The 21862-nt window shown below is 31.1% G+C and overlaps 3 protein-coding genes across 3 annotated transcripts; all 3 read left to right on the forward strand.

Annotated features, from left to right (window-relative positions):
• The first annotated feature begins 1864 nt into the window (after nucleotides 1-1864).
• LOC112489148 (protein TIC 62, chloroplastic) lies at nucleotides 1865-7303 on the forward strand. The gene is made up of 15 exons (XM_025067263.3): nucleotides 1865-2171; nucleotides 2484-2601; nucleotides 2704-2776; nucleotides 2857-2908; nucleotides 3075-3251; nucleotides 3820-3901; nucleotides 4046-4118; nucleotides 4208-4318; nucleotides 4628-4780; nucleotides 5037-5161; nucleotides 5450-5647; nucleotides 5724-5918; nucleotides 6233-6436; nucleotides 6765-6848; nucleotides 6959-7303. Exons 1-14 carry the CDS (start codon nucleotides 1997-1999, stop codon nucleotides 6811-6813), a joined length of 1785 nt encoding a protein of 594 aa, XP_024923031.3. The 5' UTR covers nucleotides 1865-1996; the 3' UTR covers nucleotides 6814-6848; nucleotides 6959-7303.
• A 345-nt stretch (nucleotides 7304-7648) lies between these two features.
• LOC107433933 (uncharacterized) lies at nucleotides 7649-10620 on the forward strand. Its single transcript, XM_016045331.4, has 7 exons — nucleotides 7649-7844; nucleotides 7953-8049; nucleotides 8608-8746; nucleotides 9537-9619; nucleotides 9752-9886; nucleotides 9996-10100; nucleotides 10274-10620. Exons 1-7 carry the CDS (start codon nucleotides 7759-7761, stop codon nucleotides 10331-10333), a joined length of 705 nt encoding a protein of 234 aa, XP_015900817.4. The 5' UTR covers nucleotides 7649-7758; the 3' UTR covers nucleotides 10334-10620.
• A 4456-nt stretch (nucleotides 10621-15076) lies between these two features.
• LOC107435781 (probable E3 ubiquitin-protein ligase ARI2) lies at nucleotides 15077-20157 on the forward strand. Its single transcript, XM_016047410.4, has 7 exons — nucleotides 15077-15478; nucleotides 16299-16331; nucleotides 16419-16695; nucleotides 17129-17609; nucleotides 18295-18843; nucleotides 18931-19097; nucleotides 19702-20157. Exons 1-7 carry the CDS (start codon nucleotides 15359-15361, stop codon nucleotides 19839-19841), a joined length of 1767 nt encoding a protein of 588 aa, XP_015902896.2. The 5' UTR covers nucleotides 15077-15358; the 3' UTR covers nucleotides 19842-20157.
• The last annotated feature ends 1705 nt before the right edge of the window (nucleotides 20158-21862 follow it).

A 21862-nucleotide genomic window follows, 5' to 3' on the forward strand; every position in this document is an offset into this window, starting at 1 on the left:
TTTGAAGTCAACATTCATTACTCCATTGAGTGAAATCTTTATCCAGAGAAGTAGGAGCTAGCTTTGGGGGAATATTTCATTACTTTCTAAAAATCTGGACCAAAAAAGAACATACAGTTAAATTGCCTAAAACAATTAGAATTCTGTAGTACAATCTATTTGGATTGTTTAAATTTAAATAGATTATGAATCCTAATTAAAATATTTTTTTCATGAATAATATTTGTATATTTATTTTAGTTCGTATTGAAACCCTAATTAAAAGTAAGTGTCCTAAATTATCAACAAGAGGCAGAAAATTAGATCTGAACATTTGAGGGTCTTGGACCAGCACCAAACCAACGCCTGCCACACGTGATTTTTTCTATTTTGTAAGCTCATTAAGTTCATTAATGGTGAAAGAGGATGCACAATTTTTGATTGTTGATTTTTGCATCAACACAGTTCATGTTCTTTGGTTTTGTCCTAAGGCTATTTTGTCTAACAGAGTTGTTTATTCAAGCCTATGCATATTGGAAAACTCCAAGGTTTGATAAAGATTATTGTGCATGGGGCTTTCCAAACAGACGAGAATATGGCAAGGGGTGGGTGCTGTTATGATGGAATAGTGTAGAAGTCATGGATATAATGGCTAAATCGATTTCTCATGAAATCTCTACATTGGCCGTTGAGCTAAGAGCTATTTGGGAAGCTTGTGAGTTTTGTAGTGGATTAGAGGTTTAATGAAGGAATTATAAAGTCCGACTCTCTTCAAGTAGTGACTTGCTTGGTCAGTCACACAGGATTCTATGATTTTTGAATGTTTTTATTTAGAAGCTACCAAGCGAAAACTGAGAGCTTAGAAGTTTTACTTGTATTTTTTCTCCAAGCACTTTCGATTCTTTGGCTGACAAAGTGCGATTTCTTTTTCACGGATTAAAATTTAAAACAAATATAAATTATAAAAGTTAAAAATATAAAAATATTGAATTGGCATATGGACATTTTTCATGAAGATAATTTAGATTTCTTTAAAATATATGGATGGTATTATTAGAAACTTTAGGAAAGTTTTTATATTTATTTCGGTGTATAAATGATTTTTTTTTTCTACTTATCCACCTAAGATATTAATATTAAAGCTTCTTAAATATTTATATTTAATACGTTAACATGCTATCAACAACAGAACACTTATTTACATAGGTGTATATCTTTATCAAGTATTCTAAGTTGTAATTAGGACGTTGTTACTTGTAATTGTGATGTCTTGGTGTCGCAATTTCATGAAGCATGTAGTCTGAAGAAATCAAATCCCTGAATATTATATGTAGCCAAAAAGTAAATCCTCAATATTATGTGCCTTTTTATTTTATTTTAGTTTTTGCTTCAACCACTATTATGTGCTTTTAGTCTTTTATAATATGTGTGCTTCTTTATAAATTTGTAGCACATAGGCACTAACGATTTATATTAACCTTACAAAAGAGGACAAAGTTTTTATACTTCATGCTTTTAGAGAATGATACAGGGCCAATTTATGTCACTCCGATGAAAAACAATTTGGATAAGTAAATTTAACAGTAATAAATTTAGTTTCTTGGGTTGATGACAATTTAATAATATATATATATATATATATATTTAACGATTTCGAATTTGAATCTATCTAATTGTAGATTTAGAAGGGAGCCATGTATTTTTTTTTCTTTTAATTTCTAATTTATTTTTTGGAAAGTTTGTGAACCTTACAAATTCCTTTAATTTTAATTTTGTTGGAAAGAAATAGAAAATACAGTTGACATCAGCCACAATCTGGCATAGGATTTTGCATATGGCCCCATCATATCCTTATGGGGTGGACTGTGTGAGAGTCTAAGGATGCCACTTCCCACAACTGCCAAACTCAAATTTAGTACCAAAAGGGCAGCTTATTTCTCTCTCTCTCTTTCTTTTGGAAATTTGGGATTTTCAGTTTGCGCTGTAGACCTTCACAAACATTCCTATTTCATTGGCAATGGAGGGTTGCTCCCTACATTCGCCAACTCTAACCACTGTACCTTCCTCTGTATCCAGAATTGGGTTTGCAGATAAACCATTTCTACACGGTCAAGTCCTCAACTTTCCCAATGCTAAGAAATACCCATCTACCAGAAAGTTCAACTTTCTTAATATCAAAGCTCAAGTTTCTGGTATGTATTACTAATCGTGCTCTACATGCTGATCAATTTCTTTTTGCTCAAAAAAGGGGTGTGATTTCGGTTTTGCTTGTTTGGTGTTTGAAGAAATTCTTTCTCAGTCTTTTCTGATATTGTTGTTGTAGTTTTGGCCTGTAATTTCCTGTCTTATGCTATTGCTTTTTAGTTTTTGCTGTAATGATGTAGGATTATTAGTATTTTTGTCTATTATTTGGTTTTTCTTTTCTAAACTTGCTGTGATTGAAAATTGTCATTGTCATCTACACTTTTGTGCGATATATAACTGATATTGAATATTTTTACAAGGCACTGTAACATTCAGCTCAGAGGAACTTGAGGCAACATCAAAAGGGGCGACCTCCAAAAATGAGAATGTTGCATTTGTTGCCGGTGCTACCGGAAGAGTTGGGTCACGAACGGTGAGGTTAGTTTACTGCTCGACATCAGCTTTGGGTGAATTGTATGTTCGCTTGGCATCTTGTTTCTGGAAATTGTGCTAAATGGACATACTTCTATGTATATCCAGGGAACTTTTGAAACTTGGATTCCGAGTCAGAGCTGGTGTCAGGAGTGCTCAGAAAGCAGAAGCTCTTGTGCAAGTACAAGTTCGATTGATTACAACAAAATATTTTTCCAAGACTTCATAAGAAATTTCTACTAACAAAAAACTGGTATGCAGAGTGTTAAACGATTGAAGCTTGATGACAAGAATGCAAGTGGAGGAGTTGAACGTAAGGAAAGAAATCTTTGGAACGTCTTTTTTATATTGGCATTTGATCCATTTAAATTTTAGGGAAAACCAAAAGATGGAAAGTAGTGGATTGGGTATATGACATTATCTTGTAACATTGTATGCTTCCATAGCAAGTAACGGGTAGTTTTTGGTCTTTAGCCCAGCTGTAGAAAAGCTTGAAATTGTGGAATGTGACTTGGAGAAACCAAATGAGATTGGACCAGCACTAGGGAATGCATCAGTGGTTCTATGCTGCATTGGTGCCAGTGAGAAGGAAGTTTTTGATATTACCGGACCATATCGCATTGACTATCTGGCTACCAAGAACCTTATTAAGGCAGGTGAGCAAGACTTTCAACTGGTGACGGTCAAATAGGTAATTATCATTTTGCATGTCATTTTACTGGGCTTAACATCCACTGTGGTTTAACTGCAATATGATATTAAGGAGTTTCACAAAGATTTCCATGGCACAAAAGAAGTTGAAGAAGAAAAATCGCAGTCTACTAGTACTACATGGCATACTGAAATTTGTGGATAAGTAATTAAATTTTTATAACATTGATGAATATAATAGTTTACTCTCTCTGGAGCTCTTGTTAAATTCAAGATCCTTGCAAAATATCATTTCAGTGTATTAGACAAGCCTTTGATACATAACTAGTTCAAGTAAAGTTACTCTTAACTCAAGAATTATTACTCATGTATTCCTAGGGGGGAAAAAAAAAATTTTGCAAATCTTATATACCTTCTTCTTTCTGTTTATGTCTTTCTCACTATTGTTCAGGGAGTGGAAAAATGTGCAAATTGATATCTTGTTGGGACTGAGCTATTCTTTTTTTATTTGATTGAACCCATTATATTGTTTTAAGCCATAAAATCTGAAAAGTATGGATACTGGATTTGCAGCGACCATTGCAAAAGTCAATCATTTCATATTGCTAACATCTCTGGGAACAAATAAGGTTGGATTTCCTGCAGCTATTCTAAAGTAAGTTTGGAACTTTTTTACCTTTCTCGACTGTAATAGTATATTAGTTATGTTTATGAATAAATTTCTTATAGTATATTAGTTATGTTTATGAATAAATTTCTTACTTTGGATAATTCAATTCGGTGGATCCTGCTTCTAAAGTCTGTTCTGGGGAGTGCTGATATGGAAAAGGAAAGCAGAAGAAGCACTGATAGACAGTGGACTTCCTTATACCGTAAGTTACTTATAGTATTTGCTGCATAGAAGTTTATCAAATTCAGAACATCCAGGTGTTTGGAATACTCATTTCAGTGTATCTTTCAGATCGTGAGACCTGGTGGAATGGAACGGCCTACTGATGCTTACAAGGAAACTCATAATATTACCCTCTCACAGGAAGATACTTTATTTGGTGGTCAGGTGTCAAACCTCCAGGTATTCTTCCTGCTTGTTTTACTTGCAATAATCCTTCAGCTTGATCAATAATAATCTCTGATATCGTGCACCATTTGTCCAGTGTATTCAAAAGAAAGCCATCTTTAATATTAATAAGCCAATCACATGATTTATTTCCCACCACTATATTAAAATGCTGTACAGGAGTATATGTCCGATGAAATCTGAAAAGCTTTCCAACTGTAGATTCATAAATATGATAGCTATCATTTCTTTACATGTTTCCTTTTTCCTATAAATTCTTAAACATAAGTTCACCTCCCAATTGCAATTTACCAATTGATTCAGGTGGCAGAGCTAATGGCAGTTATGGCTAAAAATCCTGGACTATCATATTACAAAGTAGTGGAAGTTATTGCAGAGACAACTGCTCCGTTGACTCCCGTAGAGGAACTTCTTACAAAGATACCATTTCAACGTGCAGATATTTACCCACCAGAGGTATCTTCATCAATTTTATTCGCATTTCCTATAAATGACTAACAATGTCTTAAAAAAAATTTATGAGAGGCTTGTGCTGCTGAAGTGTGCATCAAAATTATGTTTTTCATTGCTTGTTACCACAAGATCACTATGAGCTCCTCTTGAATAAATGCCTTTGTTCCATATGATTAACCACCACTGCTAAGAAAAGATAACAGATTCTTTTCAAGCTTCCAAAGTATTGGGAATTGAACTCCTTTTTCGGTGTTGTCAGGAATTAAAAGCACCAGGTGGGCCTGAATTAGCACCTTCTAAGCCTGAGGAACCAAGCCCTTCTGTTGAGAAGGAACCTGTTAAACCAGAACCAATTGCAGCACAACCACTCTCTCCCTATACTGCGTGAGCCAATATATCATCACTTGTGGCTGCTTTCTTTTTCCAGCTATCTTTGTGGTCTAACCTTCTACAGTTTTTCTGCTTTCTGCTGATCAAAGAAGGTCACTGAAAAATAGGAAATTATGTTTTTCCTGCTTGGACAAATTTGGAAAATTTTTCACAACCCTCAAAATTGTGATGAAATATTCAAATCCAATGAAGCCTAATTTTCTATAGATGTTTGGAGTGCAAAAGTCTACCACTAGATTTTATGGACATGTCTTCATTGTTCGAGTCGTTGTTATTATGCAGTTATGATGATTTGAAGCCGCCTACATCCCCCAGTCCCACCGCACCTAGTAGTCAAGACAACTTGACTATTGTTGATGCAATCCCAAAGCCCCCTTCAGATGCTGAATCTAAGACAGCAGGAACACCAACTGGCATCACTGAGATAGCATCAGCTTCAAAGGAAGTGCCTGTGACAACTCCTCTTTCACCTTATGTTGCGTAAGTTATTCCGCTGCTTTCCTGTTACATAATGAATCCGTGATGGTTTCTATGCGAACTGACTTGATAATTATAGTTATGAGGATTTGAAGCCACCTAGCTCTCCAAGCCCAGCACCTAGTGTTCCCAAAGAAATACCCGTTAATGTCACAACAACAGCAGATGTTGTGCCACCTTCTGGAGGCAATGATGTTGCAAAGGTCAACCTAGATGATGTTCCTGAAACTGTTTCTCCCCAGAGTTCAGTTTTTTATCATTCACCCTACTATGTGTAAGTCTTTGATGATATTCTCTATATACTTTATATTGTAAATTTTTACTTTTACTGTTTATAAGGTTATTGAATGTAGTAAACATACAATTTGGTACTACAGCTACTGTTTTCTCTGAATCTCCTCCTATTTTTCTGAATATTTGACACAAAGGCTTGCCTTTAATGACATTGTTCAATGGAAATCGCTACTAAGGAAAAGTATCTATCTCATACTTCTTTGTGTTTTCATCATTTATTGGCCTTCTACCTCCTTGGTTTACCCTACAATTTGTTGCTTTTCCTATTTCATCCACTGCAATCTATGTTTTCAGATACGATGATTTCAAGCCTCCTACATCTCCGTCTCCTAGTGCTCCAAGTCCATCCTCCTTCTCACCATCAGCTGATGATGATGGTGGGTCCCCATTGGGAAACTTGTCAGTCAACAGCACAGCACAACTCTCAACAGGAGATAATCCAGAGGAAAAACAGTACCACAGCAAACCAAAGCCAAGACCACTATCTCCATTCACTATGTGAGCTTCTTAGCTGTATCTTCCTTTCTTTTATTCTTCTTTCTTTTATTTTATAAAATTTAGAAGTATTTCTCTTTCAAGAAACATAAAAAAGGCTAGTCCTCGTGCAAATAAAGATAACCATTTTCTCATTTAGAAGTATAATTATAACCATTTTCTCATTTAGAAGTATAATTATACAGATCCCTTTTAATAAATTTTGATTTCTGAATGGGAAAAAAAATATATATCTGGTAAACCAAGCTTGCTTTGCTTAGGCAAGGATGAATAGGAATCTGCTGTAGCTATGTTTTCAACTTATTTTTAACTGCTAAACTAATATAACCAGGTATGAGGACTTGAAGCCTCCAGCATCACCATCACCGTCTCTTAAGTAAATTATAGCATGCTATTTCCACCAATTTTAGTTAAGGTAATAATTCCATTTCCCCTATGCATGAAAAACATGCATTCTTTTCTCAGTTCGATGCTAAAGCTTGTTTATGGAAGAAGTAACCTTGGGCATATATATGAATTCAACAGTGCCATTGGAGTAAAACTGGGACATTGCAGAGTAAGAAATCTACACGGCAAGTTCACTCATATCTATGAGGCCAGAAACTGAAGTTGCGGGAGTGTTTTCTAGATGTATTTATTCTTCTTTAATGCTATACTTTATATATAATTTATATTCTTCCCAAAAATTGCTTTGACAATTCTTTGTGAGTCCTTATTTAAGATGCTAAAAGTACTCTGAGGTTCACTGTTAAATTCATTTCTATGAGTTGAATATGTCAAGAACTCTCAACCATATTTTAGAATAGCAAAAGTATATGTGTTTCCATTTACCATATAGTGTACAATAAACAATTTTGTTTGATAGATTGATATTTTGGCTTGGCTGATGTCTCTCTCAAGAACTCTCAATCATATTTTTGAATAGGCCGTTAAAATAATAATAATAATAATGAAAAACAAATATGTGTGAGAAATAAAAAATTGTCATTGTATTTGGATATATAGCACAACTTGATCCTTAACCGTCAAATAAAGTTGGATGAACTCAAATAGAAAGGTAACCAAAAAAAATCCATTATTTCCACAGCAAGTTGTTTTTTTCTTTTTTTCTTTTTTTAAAGAAATTAATAAATTGATTTCTTTTTAAAGAATAAAATTAATAAAAAATAAAATGAAAGTGGCAAAAAATTAAAAAAAATAAAAAGTCAAAAGTCCCCAATACCGTGCGTCTCTAAGTCAAACTTGGCGTATAGAACCAGCAAGGTGACATAGGATTTGTTAGGGGTTTTAGGTTTGTCTTCTGAATTCGACCCGATAACAGAGAAATGGATACGAATCAAAACCTGAATAACACGCAGAAGAAACTCGTCGGTCCATCTTCTGCTTCGGCTTACCTTGATCCTCACTACTGGTAAATGAAAGTCTTTCTTTAAAAACCCAGATGTCAAAATCCATTTTTGTTCAATACCCTTTAATTTTTTTTTTTCCCTATATTTTCATGGATTTCTTTATTGTTCAGGGATGAGCGATTCTCTAATGAGGAGCATTACGAGTGGCTCAAGGACTACTCTCATTTCCAGCATCTCATTCAAGCCCATATCAATCCCAACTTTTCTGTAATCCCACCACCACTCCTCTTTTTCTATCTTGGGATTTTTTTTATTTTTTTATTTTTTTGGGGACTCATTGAGAATAAATTTGAATGCTTGCTTGATTTCCAGTGACAATGTGTTTTTCTAGCAGCTAAAATTGTGTATGTTTTAAGGTAAGAAGGAAGACCATGTTTTTAGAAATTGGATTCTACTTTTCAATGCATGTATTGTTTATGGGTTGTAAAGATATGTAATAGCAGGATTTATAGAAGGGTATCAATTATCTTAGCTGAATTGGTTAATTTCAAGTTGAAAATCCAGAAAGAGTTGAAAATTTATAGTTTATACGTCCATTTGATAATCAGCTTGTTCTTGACAATAATGGGTTGTTTTTTTGTTTTATGTTACCTGCTGCATCATATGCAAGCATTGTTACATGTTGCTCTGATATTGGCTAAAAAAATAAAAAAATTCTTTTCCTTTTTGTCTTTTCTATATGATTTGATGTTATAGTTCTGAGTCTAATAAACTTTTTAGCTAAGTTTTATGACGCTGTGATGTGAAAATTGACTAAAAATGCAGGTCTTGGAGCTAGGATGTGGAAACTCACAGCTGTCAGAACATTTGTACGAAGATGGGATTACTAATATAACATGCACTGATCTTTCAGCTGTTGCAGTGCAGAATAAGCAGAAACGCTTGCTATCTAAGGGACTTATAGGTGTGCTGGTGGACATCCCAAAAAATATCTATTATTTCACCCTTGGCATATCTTGACCTTTCTTTTTGAGCTTTTATCTGCTCAACCATTGTGGGCTTAGAAGTTTCTTATGAGTTCAAATCATTACTTATATTTATGTTTTTCATTTCTTTTTTTCTGTTTGTTTAAATTTTCAGAAATATTAATCTAATTGAGTAGGTTTGAATTCAATTCTGATGCTTTGTGTGAACACTACTTTGCATGTGTATTGTGAATGTGGAGCACCAAATATACAAACTGTCAGATGTAAATAAAAGATGGACTTATCCATGCGCATGATGATGTTGATATATCATATATCATCGTCACTACGTACTTAGAAGTTAGAAGATACATTTAGAAGGTGAAAATCAGTCAACCATATTTTACACATACTAGTGTAAAAACTGATGGGCCAATTGTTCCATTGCAAACTTTGGATTCTCGACTTTTTAAGACCAAGTATACTAGGCTGCTCGAAATCGTGTTGGTTTATTACCTAATTACCAATCCTGTTTTTTTTGGTTGCTCTAAATTGTATTGTTTGAACATTTTAAAGATTCCCTTTTCTCAATTTTTATTTTTCAACTAAAGTGCCTTCTTTTTCCATTATACTTGAAATGACAGAAGTTGTGGGACAAAGATCATTTTGTAGTAAAAGTATAGTGTCTACATATACAGTATATCTTATTAATCTTTTTTCTTTTTCTTTTTCTTTTTTTCTTTTTTTTTCATTTTTCATTTTTTTCATTTTATCACACCTTATTATCAGAAATAAAAGTTATGGAAGCTGACATGCTAGACTTGCCTTTTAGCGACGAGACTTTTGATGTGATTATTGAGAAAGGAACTATGGTAAACATGGGTTTCTTTTTACCCCTTAATAATTTTTATTTTATTTCTTTAGTTTTGTTTTATATCTCTTGACGGCACCTAATTTTTGGCTTCAACTGAGAGAAGTATTTTATGTTCCTTTCTATTTTGAAGGATGTACTATTCGTGGACAGTGGTGATCCATGGAATCCAAAGCCTTCAACAGTTACAAAGGTTATGAAGATGCTTAAGGGCGTTCATAGGGTTCTGAAACCTAATGGAATATTCATCTCAATATCCTTTGGCCAGGTATGAAGAAGATCTTAATATCTTCTTATAATAATTACTATTATCATCTTCTTAAAATAATTACCATTATCACTCCAAGTGTTCTTACTCATATTTTTATCTTCTACAGCCACACTTGAGGCGTCCTTTATATAATGCTCCAGAATTCACCTGGTCATTTGAATGGAAGACTTTTGGTGATGGATTTCACTATTTTTTCTATACCTTGAAAAAGGTGAGTCCAAGACTCCAAAGAATAGTGTTATACTTTCGTTTATGGTCATCTTCATATGTCATAAGGAATTTTAATATCCCAATTTTTTTATTTTTTATTTTTAAATGGGGTTAAAATAATTTCAGTTCGTGATGTAAATATGATTCTTGACATAATGAAGCGATGATTTTCAGGGAAACAGATCATTGGAGGGAAATGAAGGAAGTAAGAGGTTGGAGCAACCATCTATTTGACTATTTCAAGATGAATTAGATAATGAAGATTATATTTTCAGAACCAACATTGATGATCTCAATTCTTAGAACTAACTCTTTAACTTTCTCTTTAAATGCTCTGTTGCAATGTTTCTTCATTGGTTAATTGTAATTTTCTTCTGATTTTAGCTTTATGTAGACCAGGCTCAGGCTCAGGCTCAGGCCAGGAATGTCCATGCTTAGACCCAAGTTGTGAAGCGCCCGAAAATTCTATATATTTTTTAATTTTATATTTTATAATAAATTGTATTATATAGTTTTTTTTATTTATTTATTAGAAATATAAGATTTTTAATTATTTTAAATTTTAACAAAAATATACCCATATATATATATATATATTAGTTTCAAGGTTGACATCATTTTAGCTTCTAAATCATGATATATTTTTTATTTTGCCCCCACATTAAATCCACCCATTGAAATGCTTAATTAGGCCAAATTGGCAAAGGAGCAATAGTTCCTTTTTTTGTTTTTCGGTGGTGAAACACAAATGTCAAATGCAATAGTTTGGGGCACAAAATAAAAACCATATCATAGTTTGAAGAATAAAAGGACACTAACTTTTGATTTTTTTAATTATTTAAGTTAATAGCTACATCAAATAAATTAATTTTTCATTTTTGTTAAGATCTTCAAAGAAGATTTGAATTTCTTAGTTTGTATTAGCTTTTTTTTTTTTATTTAATAATCAATTTCAAAACTATTCTTTTGATTTTCATTCAAGTTACGTATACCCATTTATCCTCCATATAATTGTGTTATATGATTCAAATAACCTTTTTTTTTTTTTTTAATTTCCATGTGATAATATATCTTAATTAGGCTCCATAATTAGATGTCATATACAATAGTCAACGTACATATGCAAAATTATGATCTTCAAATTGGAAAATGATTTAGTAATATTAAAATGGTATTAATTTACTTTTATGGTAGGGAAAAAGCGTGCTATGGTGATTCCTTGTTCGAAAGCAACTAACTAGGAATTCTGCTCTTATGAATAATAATAATAATAATAATAATAATAATTAATCGCTGAGTTGATAGATGAAAAGCAAATAAAACAAAATAAATTGAAATGATTTTAATCAATAAGGTTTATGGAGAGAGAAGAATAATATGCACTGCAGAAACTAAGTTACACATTTAGGAATTTTCTCAAATGAATAAAAATCCCTATCACAATCCCTACAAAAGCACTTCACATACAATTGTTTAAACTCTCATCCTATTTTAGGCGATTTCTCACATCCTACATTTTCTCATAACATATTATTATTTTTCATACAACAGTTAGAATAATAAAATACATAGAAAATATAAATACGGATAAGTTAATTCAAACTTATTTAGTAAATTAAATTTTTTAAAAATAATTTATCTATATTTTGAGTCAAATTCTTGTTCCTTAATTTCTTAATTTAATTTTTGCTAATTTCTCAGATTTATGTTCCTTCATTTGTGTCAAATCTGTTATGATAATTCAATGTAAAATTATTGTTCACATAATTTTTAACCTTTAAAATTTTATATTTTAATTTTTTGAACCATCTTCACTTTGATTTTTTATTCTCATTTTAATTATTGTTGTACTTAAATTATAAATTTGACTACTATTATAGGGTTTAATGAAGTACATTTTAAATTAAATTTTCAGTGTTTTCCAAATCAAATATCATGATTTGATACAAAATTAAAAATATAAAAGAAAATTTAGAATCAATTTAATGCTATTGTAATACTCTGTTTTTTTTTTTTTAAATTTAAATTATATTGATTTGGTACAATTTTAATCACAATTTATTTTATCTATATGGCATAAAATACTTAATTCAAACTGAGATTTGTCATGCAGAAGAACCAAAGTATTTCAACAAACCTAAACTATACTATCATCCCATTACTTTATAATAATTTGAAGCATAATAAATAAATAAATACAAAATTTTGAAACGCTCTCTAACCCTTCTCCAGTTTATATGTTTTACAAAATTAATACTAAAAAATAGTTTAAATTGTCATAGAAAATGAACATGAGCCAAATATTTCAACCTAAACTATAATAATCCCTTTATTTTATTAATAAATACAAATTTTGAAACGCGCTTTAACCCTTATCCAGTTTACATGTTTTACAAAATTAATACTAAAAAATAGTTACTTGTAATACAAAATGAACATTTTTAGGGGAATGTGGAATATTTGTGGCTGGTAAAAAGGAATAATGTGTTAGGGGAATGTGGAATGTTTATTTGTTATTCTATTAATCTTACAATTTTGTCAATTTGCATCCCATCACTTTTTTTTTTTTTTTTTGGCATCTAATTTTTTAAAATATTTTATTTCATATTAACATTAAACCTAAATTTATAAACATCAAAAGACAATTGTATAAAAGTTTCTACCACTCATATACATTTATCCATTCCAATATGCTACATATAATTCTCCTTTTATTTATTAAAAAATGTACGTACAATTTTTATTTATTTTTAATTTAAAACCATATGACATGACATGCAAGTATTTTAATATTTCACCAAAAAAAATTATTAATATTAAGAAATAATTTGCTAAGATGTTAAAGTTGCAATATTATATAATATTATGCTAGCTTACATATCGAGAATTTCTATATATAGCCAGTTTTGCATAAAATGTCTTTATAGATTTTCTGCATAAAATGTCTTTATATATTTTTTATCAGAACCTTCTTTATAAATTTTTTAAATTTCTTTAAAGAATTAAAATTTAAAAATATATTTAATATTTATATGAATTTTATCGTATTTGATTTGTCTTTTTAAAATTTTATTATATTTATATAAAATCTGAAATTTATTTTTTAAATCTTAGTTTTTGGAGAAATTTATGAGCTAATATAGGAGGTTGTAATGAAAAATTCATTAAGATGTTATAATAAAAACTAATTGTTCTTATATATTTTATATGTTAAATGATATATATTTATAATCAATCTTTAATTAGGCCTATTTAATAATTATCAAATGAGGTTGATTTAGTTAGTAAGTTACTCATATCTACATTTAAAATGTTGTGAATTTGAAACATTATATAACGGCAAATGACAAAGAGAAATGAAAAAAATAATAATAATAAAAAAAGGGAATGGCAAACCGGAAATGATTAAAAAAAAAAAAAAGAAAAAAAAGTCTACTTAATAACTGCTATGTAAATAAAGTAAATAGTTCCCTTATTTTTTAAATATCTTTACGGAATTAATTTTTTATACTATTTTATTTTGAAATAAAAGTCGTAACAGAAGCATTAATTGTGATTTCTAAAGAATAAAAGAAGAAATAAACACTAATGGCGATTAGTGAGTAGCGGCAATACACGAGAATTATTAAAAGAATCAACCACAAAAATATAGAAAAATAATAATAATAATAATAATAATCAAAGTCGACTCAATTTATTTGAGGGCGCAAGGCAAAAAAACTGAAAAGGCCTTGATAATTTTTTTTTTAAATTTTTTAGAAAAAGATGAATATTCAATTCATATATATATATATATTTTTTTTTCTTTTGATATTAAAAATTACAAGTTAAATTAATATATGTAAGAAAGAAAGAATACTATTTATCATATATGTAAGAAAAACAAATTAATATAGAAGTGCTTAATGTACAATACTGAATAATAATCAATATAACTTATTTGTTATATGGTAATTTAATAATTATTATTAAATAATTAATTTTTAAAATTTTAATATAGAAATAATAAAATTAAATATTCTAATTAAAATACGTTATATCTTTGATTACCATTATTGATGACAATAATGATAAATAATAAAATTTGAAAGAATGATGTCAATTTAATTAGTATGGTTATTTATTAAAAGAAAAAATAATTAATGATGGAAGATATTTATGGATATAAATATTTGATTGATTCTAATGTAAAATTTTAAACAAATTAATAATATTTAAAAAAATGTATATATTTTCCAAAAAAAAAAAAACAAAATTACCATATTTTATAAAATAAAAAAACTAAAGAAAATTACATTTATTAGATTATTTTTGAAAAGCTTTTTTTTATTTTTTTTTATTTTATATTTGTCGGGTTTTAGACTATTGCTTCAGTCATGTTAGTTTTTAAATCACTGATAATGGAACACAAAAAGAATTATATTATTATTATTTTTAGAATAACACAAAAAAGAATTATATTACAGGATAAAATACACATGGTAAGATAAGATAAATATTCATTAAAAAAAAAGGAGAAAAGGAAAGTGTGTGATAATAATATCATTGCAATGATATTATTGGAATGATTAAACGGACGGTGATAGTTGCTTTAATGTGCCGTTGAAATGATGGAATCGATTTCAGACAAAAACAAACAATATTCTCAGGTCATTTACACGACTGTGAGACCGCGTTTGGAAGTTTGGAAGTTACGAAACCTGGGAACCACAAATGAAACGCCGTCGTTTCATGATGAAACCGATTGGCCAATCCTCGTCATCTCCACCATCACTAAACGACGCCGTTAAAATGTCATATTCCACAATTTCACAATCCTTCTTTTTCCTACTTCTGGACAAAAATAATAAATTTTAATTTCATTTTTTTTTTTGTTTTTTTTTTGGACCAGAAATTTTGATTCGCTGTGCGTGTTTGTGTGCGTTGCAGCATATAAAGTAAAGTATTTTATTTTTTTAGTTTTTAATTTAATTTTATTTATATTTATTAAATGTCGCATGCTTCCTCTGTAAGGTTTTATTTTTCATTTTATTTCTCTTCACGTCCATAGCCGGAAAACGCGTCGGAGTCTCCACGTAATACCGGTGGACTTAAATCTTCATCTCCGTTCCGGTGACCGGATCGGATTGAATAATCGGATTCTCCTCCCAATTTCTCCGTTTAAAAAGGCCTCTAAATAATTTGCAAAATTGTTTCTTTTCATTTCGGAGAAATTTGTATCATTTTTTTTTTTGTTTATTTGGTTTTTTCTGAAGAATAATGGACGATTGTATTAGCAGCGATGAGGATTACTATTATTCCGATCGGGACTCGCTGGACGGGCTGGAGAACGATGAGTCTGATCCTCAGTGGGTCCCTACTAAGGGCCCAACGACCAAGGTATTCAATTTTCTTTTCTTTTGTTTTTTGTTTTTTGTTTTTTGTTAATTCGTTGGAAATGAAAAAATTGTGTATTAGATTGTTGTATAGCTCTTGTAAAGTGAAAGCTTTTTTTTTTTTTTTTTTTTTGGGTCATTTTCTTTGTTTCATTCTTCGTTTTCTAGTTTGGGATTTTTTGGGTTTCGTATGTTTTGCCAATCCGTGTGTTTTCTTGTTTGTTTTTGATGCATGTAGACCAGGGTATGTGATTGTTTAAGGTATCAGAGTTTTGAATTGTGTATTGATTATAAAAAGGATTTAAAAAAAAAAAATTGTTCGAGGAAATGAATTTGATAAGCCACTGATTTAGGTCTAATATTTTTTAAAATTTTTGTAATTTTTTTAGGCTGTGTTTGGATAGTTAATTGTTTAACCTATATATATATATATATATATATACACACACACATAAGCTGGTTGGTGCTGAATTTGTTGAATGTATATGAGTGTTGATACTTTGTGCTATTTTTGATCTCGTTTGATTAGGTAGATAGTCCCTGTTGCTGGGTAAACTGTTCTTTTGATTACAATTCTGTTTTCTATTTATCTTTCTGAGCTGTTAATTTGGGTGTCTTAATGAATTTAGTGGGTATAAATAGAAGATACAGAGTGTCGGTGTTTCACTTGAAGATACCGAGTGTTCCACTTGATCAGGGGCTAATCCATTTAACAAATTACCATGAATATAAGTTTACAACTGGGAAAGAACCGTTACGTGTTTCATATTATTCCCTTTTCCGGAAACTGACAAAGTTTTATAATCCGCTTTTGGCATTTGTAGGTGATTACGAAAGAATCTCTTTTGGCCGCACAGGTGGAAAACATGGTCCTTAAAGCTTTGTCGTCTTCGAATTTAATGCAATAAAAACATGTGATTAATATTTTATTTTGACTTGGGCAGAGAGAGGATTTACGTCGGGTGATGGAGTTGCTATCCCTGAGAGAGCACCATGCCCGGACTTTACTTATTCATTATCGCTGGGATGTTGAGCGGCTGATTGCAGTTTTAGTAGAAAGGGGAAAATGTTGCTTGTTTATGGAAGCAGGTGTCTCTGTGGTTGAGCATCAAGATCTTGATTCACCATTGCCTCCTACTATCATGTGTGATATTTGTATGGAGGATGTACCTAGTGGTGAGACGACAAAGATGGACTGTGGACATTGTTTTTGCAACGTCTGTAAGTACTCGGCACTTTTCTTTTGCCATGGATTTCTTGTGGATTCTTATAATCATTAGACGTATGCATTATCATAGTCAAAATAGCATAAGAATAAGGCTGAGTGGCAGACATTAATCCTGTATTTCCTTATGGCAATGTTGGAGATTCATCCTGTCTGCATTTTTGACTTTGTAGTGTTTGAAGGATATTGTTGTTGTTAGTGTCCTTGTAATTGAGCATGCCAACACATTTATGAAATTTTAGGAAGTTGTTGTTCTCTTTTAATCTTTTGGGATAAGTGATGGAATTTTTTAAACTTACATTATGGATGTCAGATATAATGCCATTGAGTAAGCATTTCAAACATGAGGAAGTTGAAATTTTCCTTTACTGTGCTCAGATTTTTAGCTGTCAGTGTCATAAATTTCATTATTGATGTTTCTTATTATAGGTTGGACTGAGCATTTTGTTGTTAAGATAAATGATGGTCAAAGCAAGCGCATTAAGTGCATGGCACACAAATGCAACGCAATATGTGATGAAGCTGTTGTTAGAAACCTAGTCAGTAAAAGGCATCCTGAACTGGCAGAAAAATTTGACCGTTTTCTTCTAGAGTCGTACATAGAGGATAATAAAAGGGTTAAATGGTGCCCAAGTACCCCTCATTGCGGAAATGCAATCCGGGTTGAGGATGATGAGTTTTGTGAGGTAGAATGCTCATGCAGTTTGCAATTTTGTTTCGGTTGCTTATCAGAAGCACACTCGCCCTGTTCATGTTTGATGTGGGAGCTTTGGACCAAAAAGTGTCGAGATGAATCAGAGACTGTCAATTGGATAACAGTCCACACAAAGCCTTGTCCAAAGTGTCTCAAACCTGTAGAAAAGAATGGTGGCTGCAATCTTGTGAGCTGTATCTGTGGGCAATCATTTTGGTGAGAGCTCTTTTCTATGTTGTTCATTCTTTTATCTATTTGTACAATTAGACGTGAAGTCCTGTTGTACACAGCTTTAACAAACTTTAGTTATCAAAGACATGACGTCAACATGACTGTTGAGTGAAACTTTAAACAACTGTATGTATTCAATTTTTATAAAAAATCCAGTTGGCATTTGAAACTCTGTGTATAGACTATTTGTAGTTTCAGTATGAATTATCTTTTTTAAACGTGCTTTATTTTAGCAAGTAAAACCAATGAAATATGGTTAAAAATTAATGTGCAAGGTTCATCTTTCATATTAGAATTAAGATCTCAATCTAGTGTCCATAGTTAAAATATTGATGTTGAGTAGAAGCTGCTGATTATATATCACTTAACTTGTTGCCAGTGCCTAGTAGAACCTCTTTGCATGCTTAACTTGCAAAGGTACAGGCTAAGATAGTTGTCATGCCTCCCATATGTTATTTTGTTGTTCATGGATATCATTCTTATAATATGTATCTTCTTTATGCTAAATCTTATCTTAAAAGATTTGAATTTAGATAATGTTTAGTTGCATACTTGAATGTTGGTGAGTAGCCTGTAGATTTGTGTTTTTTGCCAAATTTTGCTTTCGTTACTATCAATAATTTCTAGTTTTGGAGGTTGACATTGATTTTGTACTTTCCTCTTGATGCAGTTGGCTCTGTGGTGGAGCCACCGGTCGCGACCATACTTGGTCAAGTATTGCAGGTCACAGCTGCGGTCGCTACAAAGCAGACCGAGAGAAGAAATCTGAGCGGGCAAAAAAGGATCTTTATCGTTATATGCACTATCACAATCGTTACAAAGCTCATACAGACTCCTTTAAGCTTGAAAGTAAACTAAAGGAGATTATACAAGAGAAAGTTGCAATTTCCGAAGAGAGAGATTCGAAGCTCAGAGATTTCAGTTGGGTAAATAATGGACTCTACAGGCTTTTCAGATCAAGGCGGGTTCTTTCGTACTCATACCCATTTGCTTTTTATATGTTTGGAGATGAGCTTTTTAAGGATGAGATGAGCACAGAGGAAATGGAAATAAAACAGCATTTATTTGAGGACCAGCAGCAACAGCTTGAGGCAAATGTTGAGAAATTATCTAAGTTTTTGGAGGCACCATTTGATCAATATAATGAGGATAGAGTTATGGAGATAAGGATGCAAGTCATCAACCTATCAGCAATCACGGATACCCTTTGTCAGAAAATGTCCGTATTGCTGTAAAACAAATCTTAGAATTTTAAAATATGAGCCTTGGACTCCTAAAAACTCTTGCTTTATTCAATCACATGCAGGTATGAGTGTATCGAGAATGATTTATTGGGTTCTCTACAAGTTGGCATCCACAGTATAGCTCCTTACAGGTCAAAAGGCATTGAGAGGGCATTAGAACTTACAGCTTGCTGGGGCAATACAGCCAATGATTTGAACAAAAATCTACCATTGGATTGTGGCGCAAGTGGTATGGTTGTTTAAACTTTTTCTATCATCCTTTCTGTTATCTATCTCAATACTTTCTTTATGAAGAGTTCCTAATTGATTATACTAATTCAACTTTTCGATTTATTATTTAAATAATAAAATCTTTCTCAAAAACTTATGAAAAATTGTGTCCTCTAATTTTATTGCTGTACAAATAAATGTTCGGTTTACTAATCAATTTATGGTAATTTTATGCAATATGTTTGGGTTTACTAATCAATTTATGGTAATTTTATGCAATATGTTTCTTTCTTTTCTTAGAGTTATATACTTGTCATAAATTATATTGACCATGCTAAGCTAATAAATCCTGCTTCTAGCTTGAGCATGATGATATTCCCTCATTATCATTAGGTTCCTTGTCGATAAATTATGGGAGAAATGGATTAAATACCTTGATATTATTGCCATAGTTTTTCCTCCAATAAGTAGATATGGATCTTATATGATTGAATTCTTATTTGGATATTTCATGTGATTTACTTGAGCTAGCATGAAGAAAAATTTTCTTGATACAATTGATGCAATTTAGAAGATCACTGTGGTTGGTACCCATAAGTTTAGTTGACACATTTCAAATGTAGGAGGAACAACTGAACCGGGCTCTGGGAGTTCAGATGAGAGTGGATGCTCTTCTCGAAAACGTGCTAGGAAGGATGGTGTTGGGGGTAACTTTTTTGATTTAAACTTGCCAGCAGATGTGGTGGACAGAACTGATCTTTGAAAGTTGCAGGCTTCATACAGAAATAGTTGTACAGTATAGTTTTAAGATCCATCTTTCCTTTGATGGTATTATTAATTGTGGATTAAACACCCAAACGGTTTAAATATCCACATTCATGGTATTTTTGTTTTCCATCTTTATCTCTTGTTGAGATGCTACAACAAGAAATTCAGGGTTCGTTTTTTAGATCTTCTCTCATTTTTTCTTTTGAAAATCCTTAGATTGTACATAGCCTATGATTGGGCTTTTGGGGTACTAGATATGTAAAGTTTCCTCCAGCAATCTGAGAAACCTCGAAATAATATTTTGAGATGCATCCCATTGTTTTGGAGGTTGCAAATTTCCTCCTTTTTTTTATTTTTTTATTTTGGGCTTAGGTTTGGTTAGTGCTTTTTGTCTTTCCTGGCAAGTTGGATTTTTTTTTTTTCTTTTTTTCTTTCCCCTTCTGTTTTTGTCTTCAATCTACCTATAAGTTATATTTAGTGCTTAATAACAAGAAATGAATCAGTTTGTCTCCTGAGACATTCTACATATTATGTCAATGAAATTGCATATTGTATAATCTATGCAATTCTTACAAGCAAACTGCTAATTTAGTTTGGCCAAAAAAAAAAATAAAAAAAAAAAAATGCTAATGTAGTTAAGGTCGTTGAAGTTGTAGCCTGCTGGATGACACTAAGTTGTTTTACGGAGTTACAAACTTAGGTGTTTCTCACTGTCTGAAAACATGAATGTGCCTCAGTTTAGCAAATGGTGTATTTAGCTTTCTTGGTTGTTAATCAGCTGATCCTTGTTACCCGTACCTTATTTGATCTGGTTGTGGTCTCTTTTCACTGGATTTCGATTCTTTCTATTGAAACACATCAATTTTTATTTATTTATTTATTTATTTTGTATTTTATTTTATTTATATTATTTTTTTCATATTAAAATTTGGAATATTTGAATTCAGCCATTGCCAATAATGAACAGTAACTTTGCCATCTATTCCAATAGAATATACATTTGACATATTTTTGAACTTGAATTAAAAATAGAGGAATTGTTTTAGATAGATACCATAGAAATAAATAAATATGGAACCAAATGACTAAATTTTAAGGTTCATCTACAAAATTAAATTTAAAGCTTCTTGATTGGAGTGACCTTTGCATTTTAAAGATGGATTAGGCTAATATTTTGTCTGTAAAATGAAAGACAGGATTAGAAGAAGAAGAGCCAAACCAACAAATGGATGCCTTTTGCTCATATCATTAGCATTGACTAAAACTTCTCTGATACCTTTGGAAACTGCACTCCTTTCATGTGTTCTCTTCTGGGTTTTGCTGCTTCTTTATCTCTCTTCACAAAATTTATTTAATCTCAATCTTAACGTTAAAGATTCTATTCCACTCCTTGAGAGAAGAAGCTTCTCACTTTGGTTTTAGCAATGATTATATATATATATATATATAAATCATTTTTTTTTTTTGTCATATATGGGATATCCCTATTTCTTCATTGAGTTAGTTACATGTAACCATATTTTATAATTTATGATTATATATAACCCCATGGAAATAAACAGCATTCAGGATTTTATCAAATTTTAAATATCCAAATGTGATATTTATATATGTATATATAAAATATCATTGGTGAATAATCATTCATGGCCAAATGATAATTTAAATATTAATATTAAAGGATTAATTCATTTTAAAATTTTGAAGTTTCAAAATAAAAAATAATAAAATTAAATACCTAATTAAAATTGTGATTGTCACAAATGATAACAGACAAATAGCGAAATTCTTTCTCTCTCCATATATAGACTTGATAATTGCACTTAAATGTATTTGGTTTTTCTTTTTGTTGGTCTGAAAGTGTTGAAATATATAAACTTTCATATAATGTTTCTATATGTAGTTTTCTCTGAGTTCTTCGACCTGTCCAATTGTTTATAAGAAATTGAAAATAGAGCTGTGTTTTACTTTATTTTAAGTTTTTCCACATTGAAAGAGACAAAAGCATCTTTCTAA

Source organism: Ziziphus jujuba, chromosome 9 (assembly GCF_031755915.1).
Source record: "Ziziphus jujuba cultivar Dongzao chromosome 9, ASM3175591v1".
NCBI classification, from domain to species: domain Eukaryota; kingdom Viridiplantae; phylum Streptophyta; class Magnoliopsida; order Rosales; family Rhamnaceae; genus Ziziphus; species Ziziphus jujuba.

Bases quoted from the DNA above. Each gene is read 5' to 3' on its own strand.
- LOC112489148 (XM_025067263.3), top strand. From the start codon at position 1,997: ATGGAGGGTTGCTCCCTACATTCGCCAACTCTAACCACTGTACCTTCC. The intron at 2,777-2,856 runs GTACAAGTTCGA...ACTGGTATGCAG, and splicing joins AAGCAGAAGCTCTTGTGCAA to AGTGTTAAACGATTGAAGCT. The intron at 6,437-6,764 runs GTGAGCTTCTTA...TAATATAACCAG, and splicing joins CCACTATCTCCATTCACTAT to GTATGAGGACTTGAAGCCTC.
- LOC107433933 (XM_016045331.4), top strand. From the start codon at position 7,759: ATGGATACGAATCAAAACCTGAATAACACGCAGAAGAAACTCGTCGGT. The intron at 7,845-7,952 runs GTAAATGAAAGT...TTTATTGTTCAG, and splicing joins TACCTTGATCCTCACTACTG to GGATGAGCGATTCTCTAATG. The intron at 8,747-9,536 runs GTGTGCTGGTGG...CCTTATTATCAG, and splicing joins GCTATCTAAGGGACTTATAG to AAATAAAAGTTATGGAAGCT.
- LOC107435781 (XM_016047410.4), top strand. From the start codon at position 15,359: ATGGACGATTGTATTAGCAGCGATGAGGATTACTATTATTCCGATCGG. The intron at 15,479-16,298 runs GTATTCAATTTT...TGGCATTTGTAG, and splicing joins CTAAGGGCCCAACGACCAAG to GTGATTACGAAAGAATCTCT. The intron at 16,332-16,418 runs GTGGAAAACATG...TGACTTGGGCAG, and splicing joins AATCTCTTTTGGCCGCACAG to AGAGAGGATTTACGTCGGGT.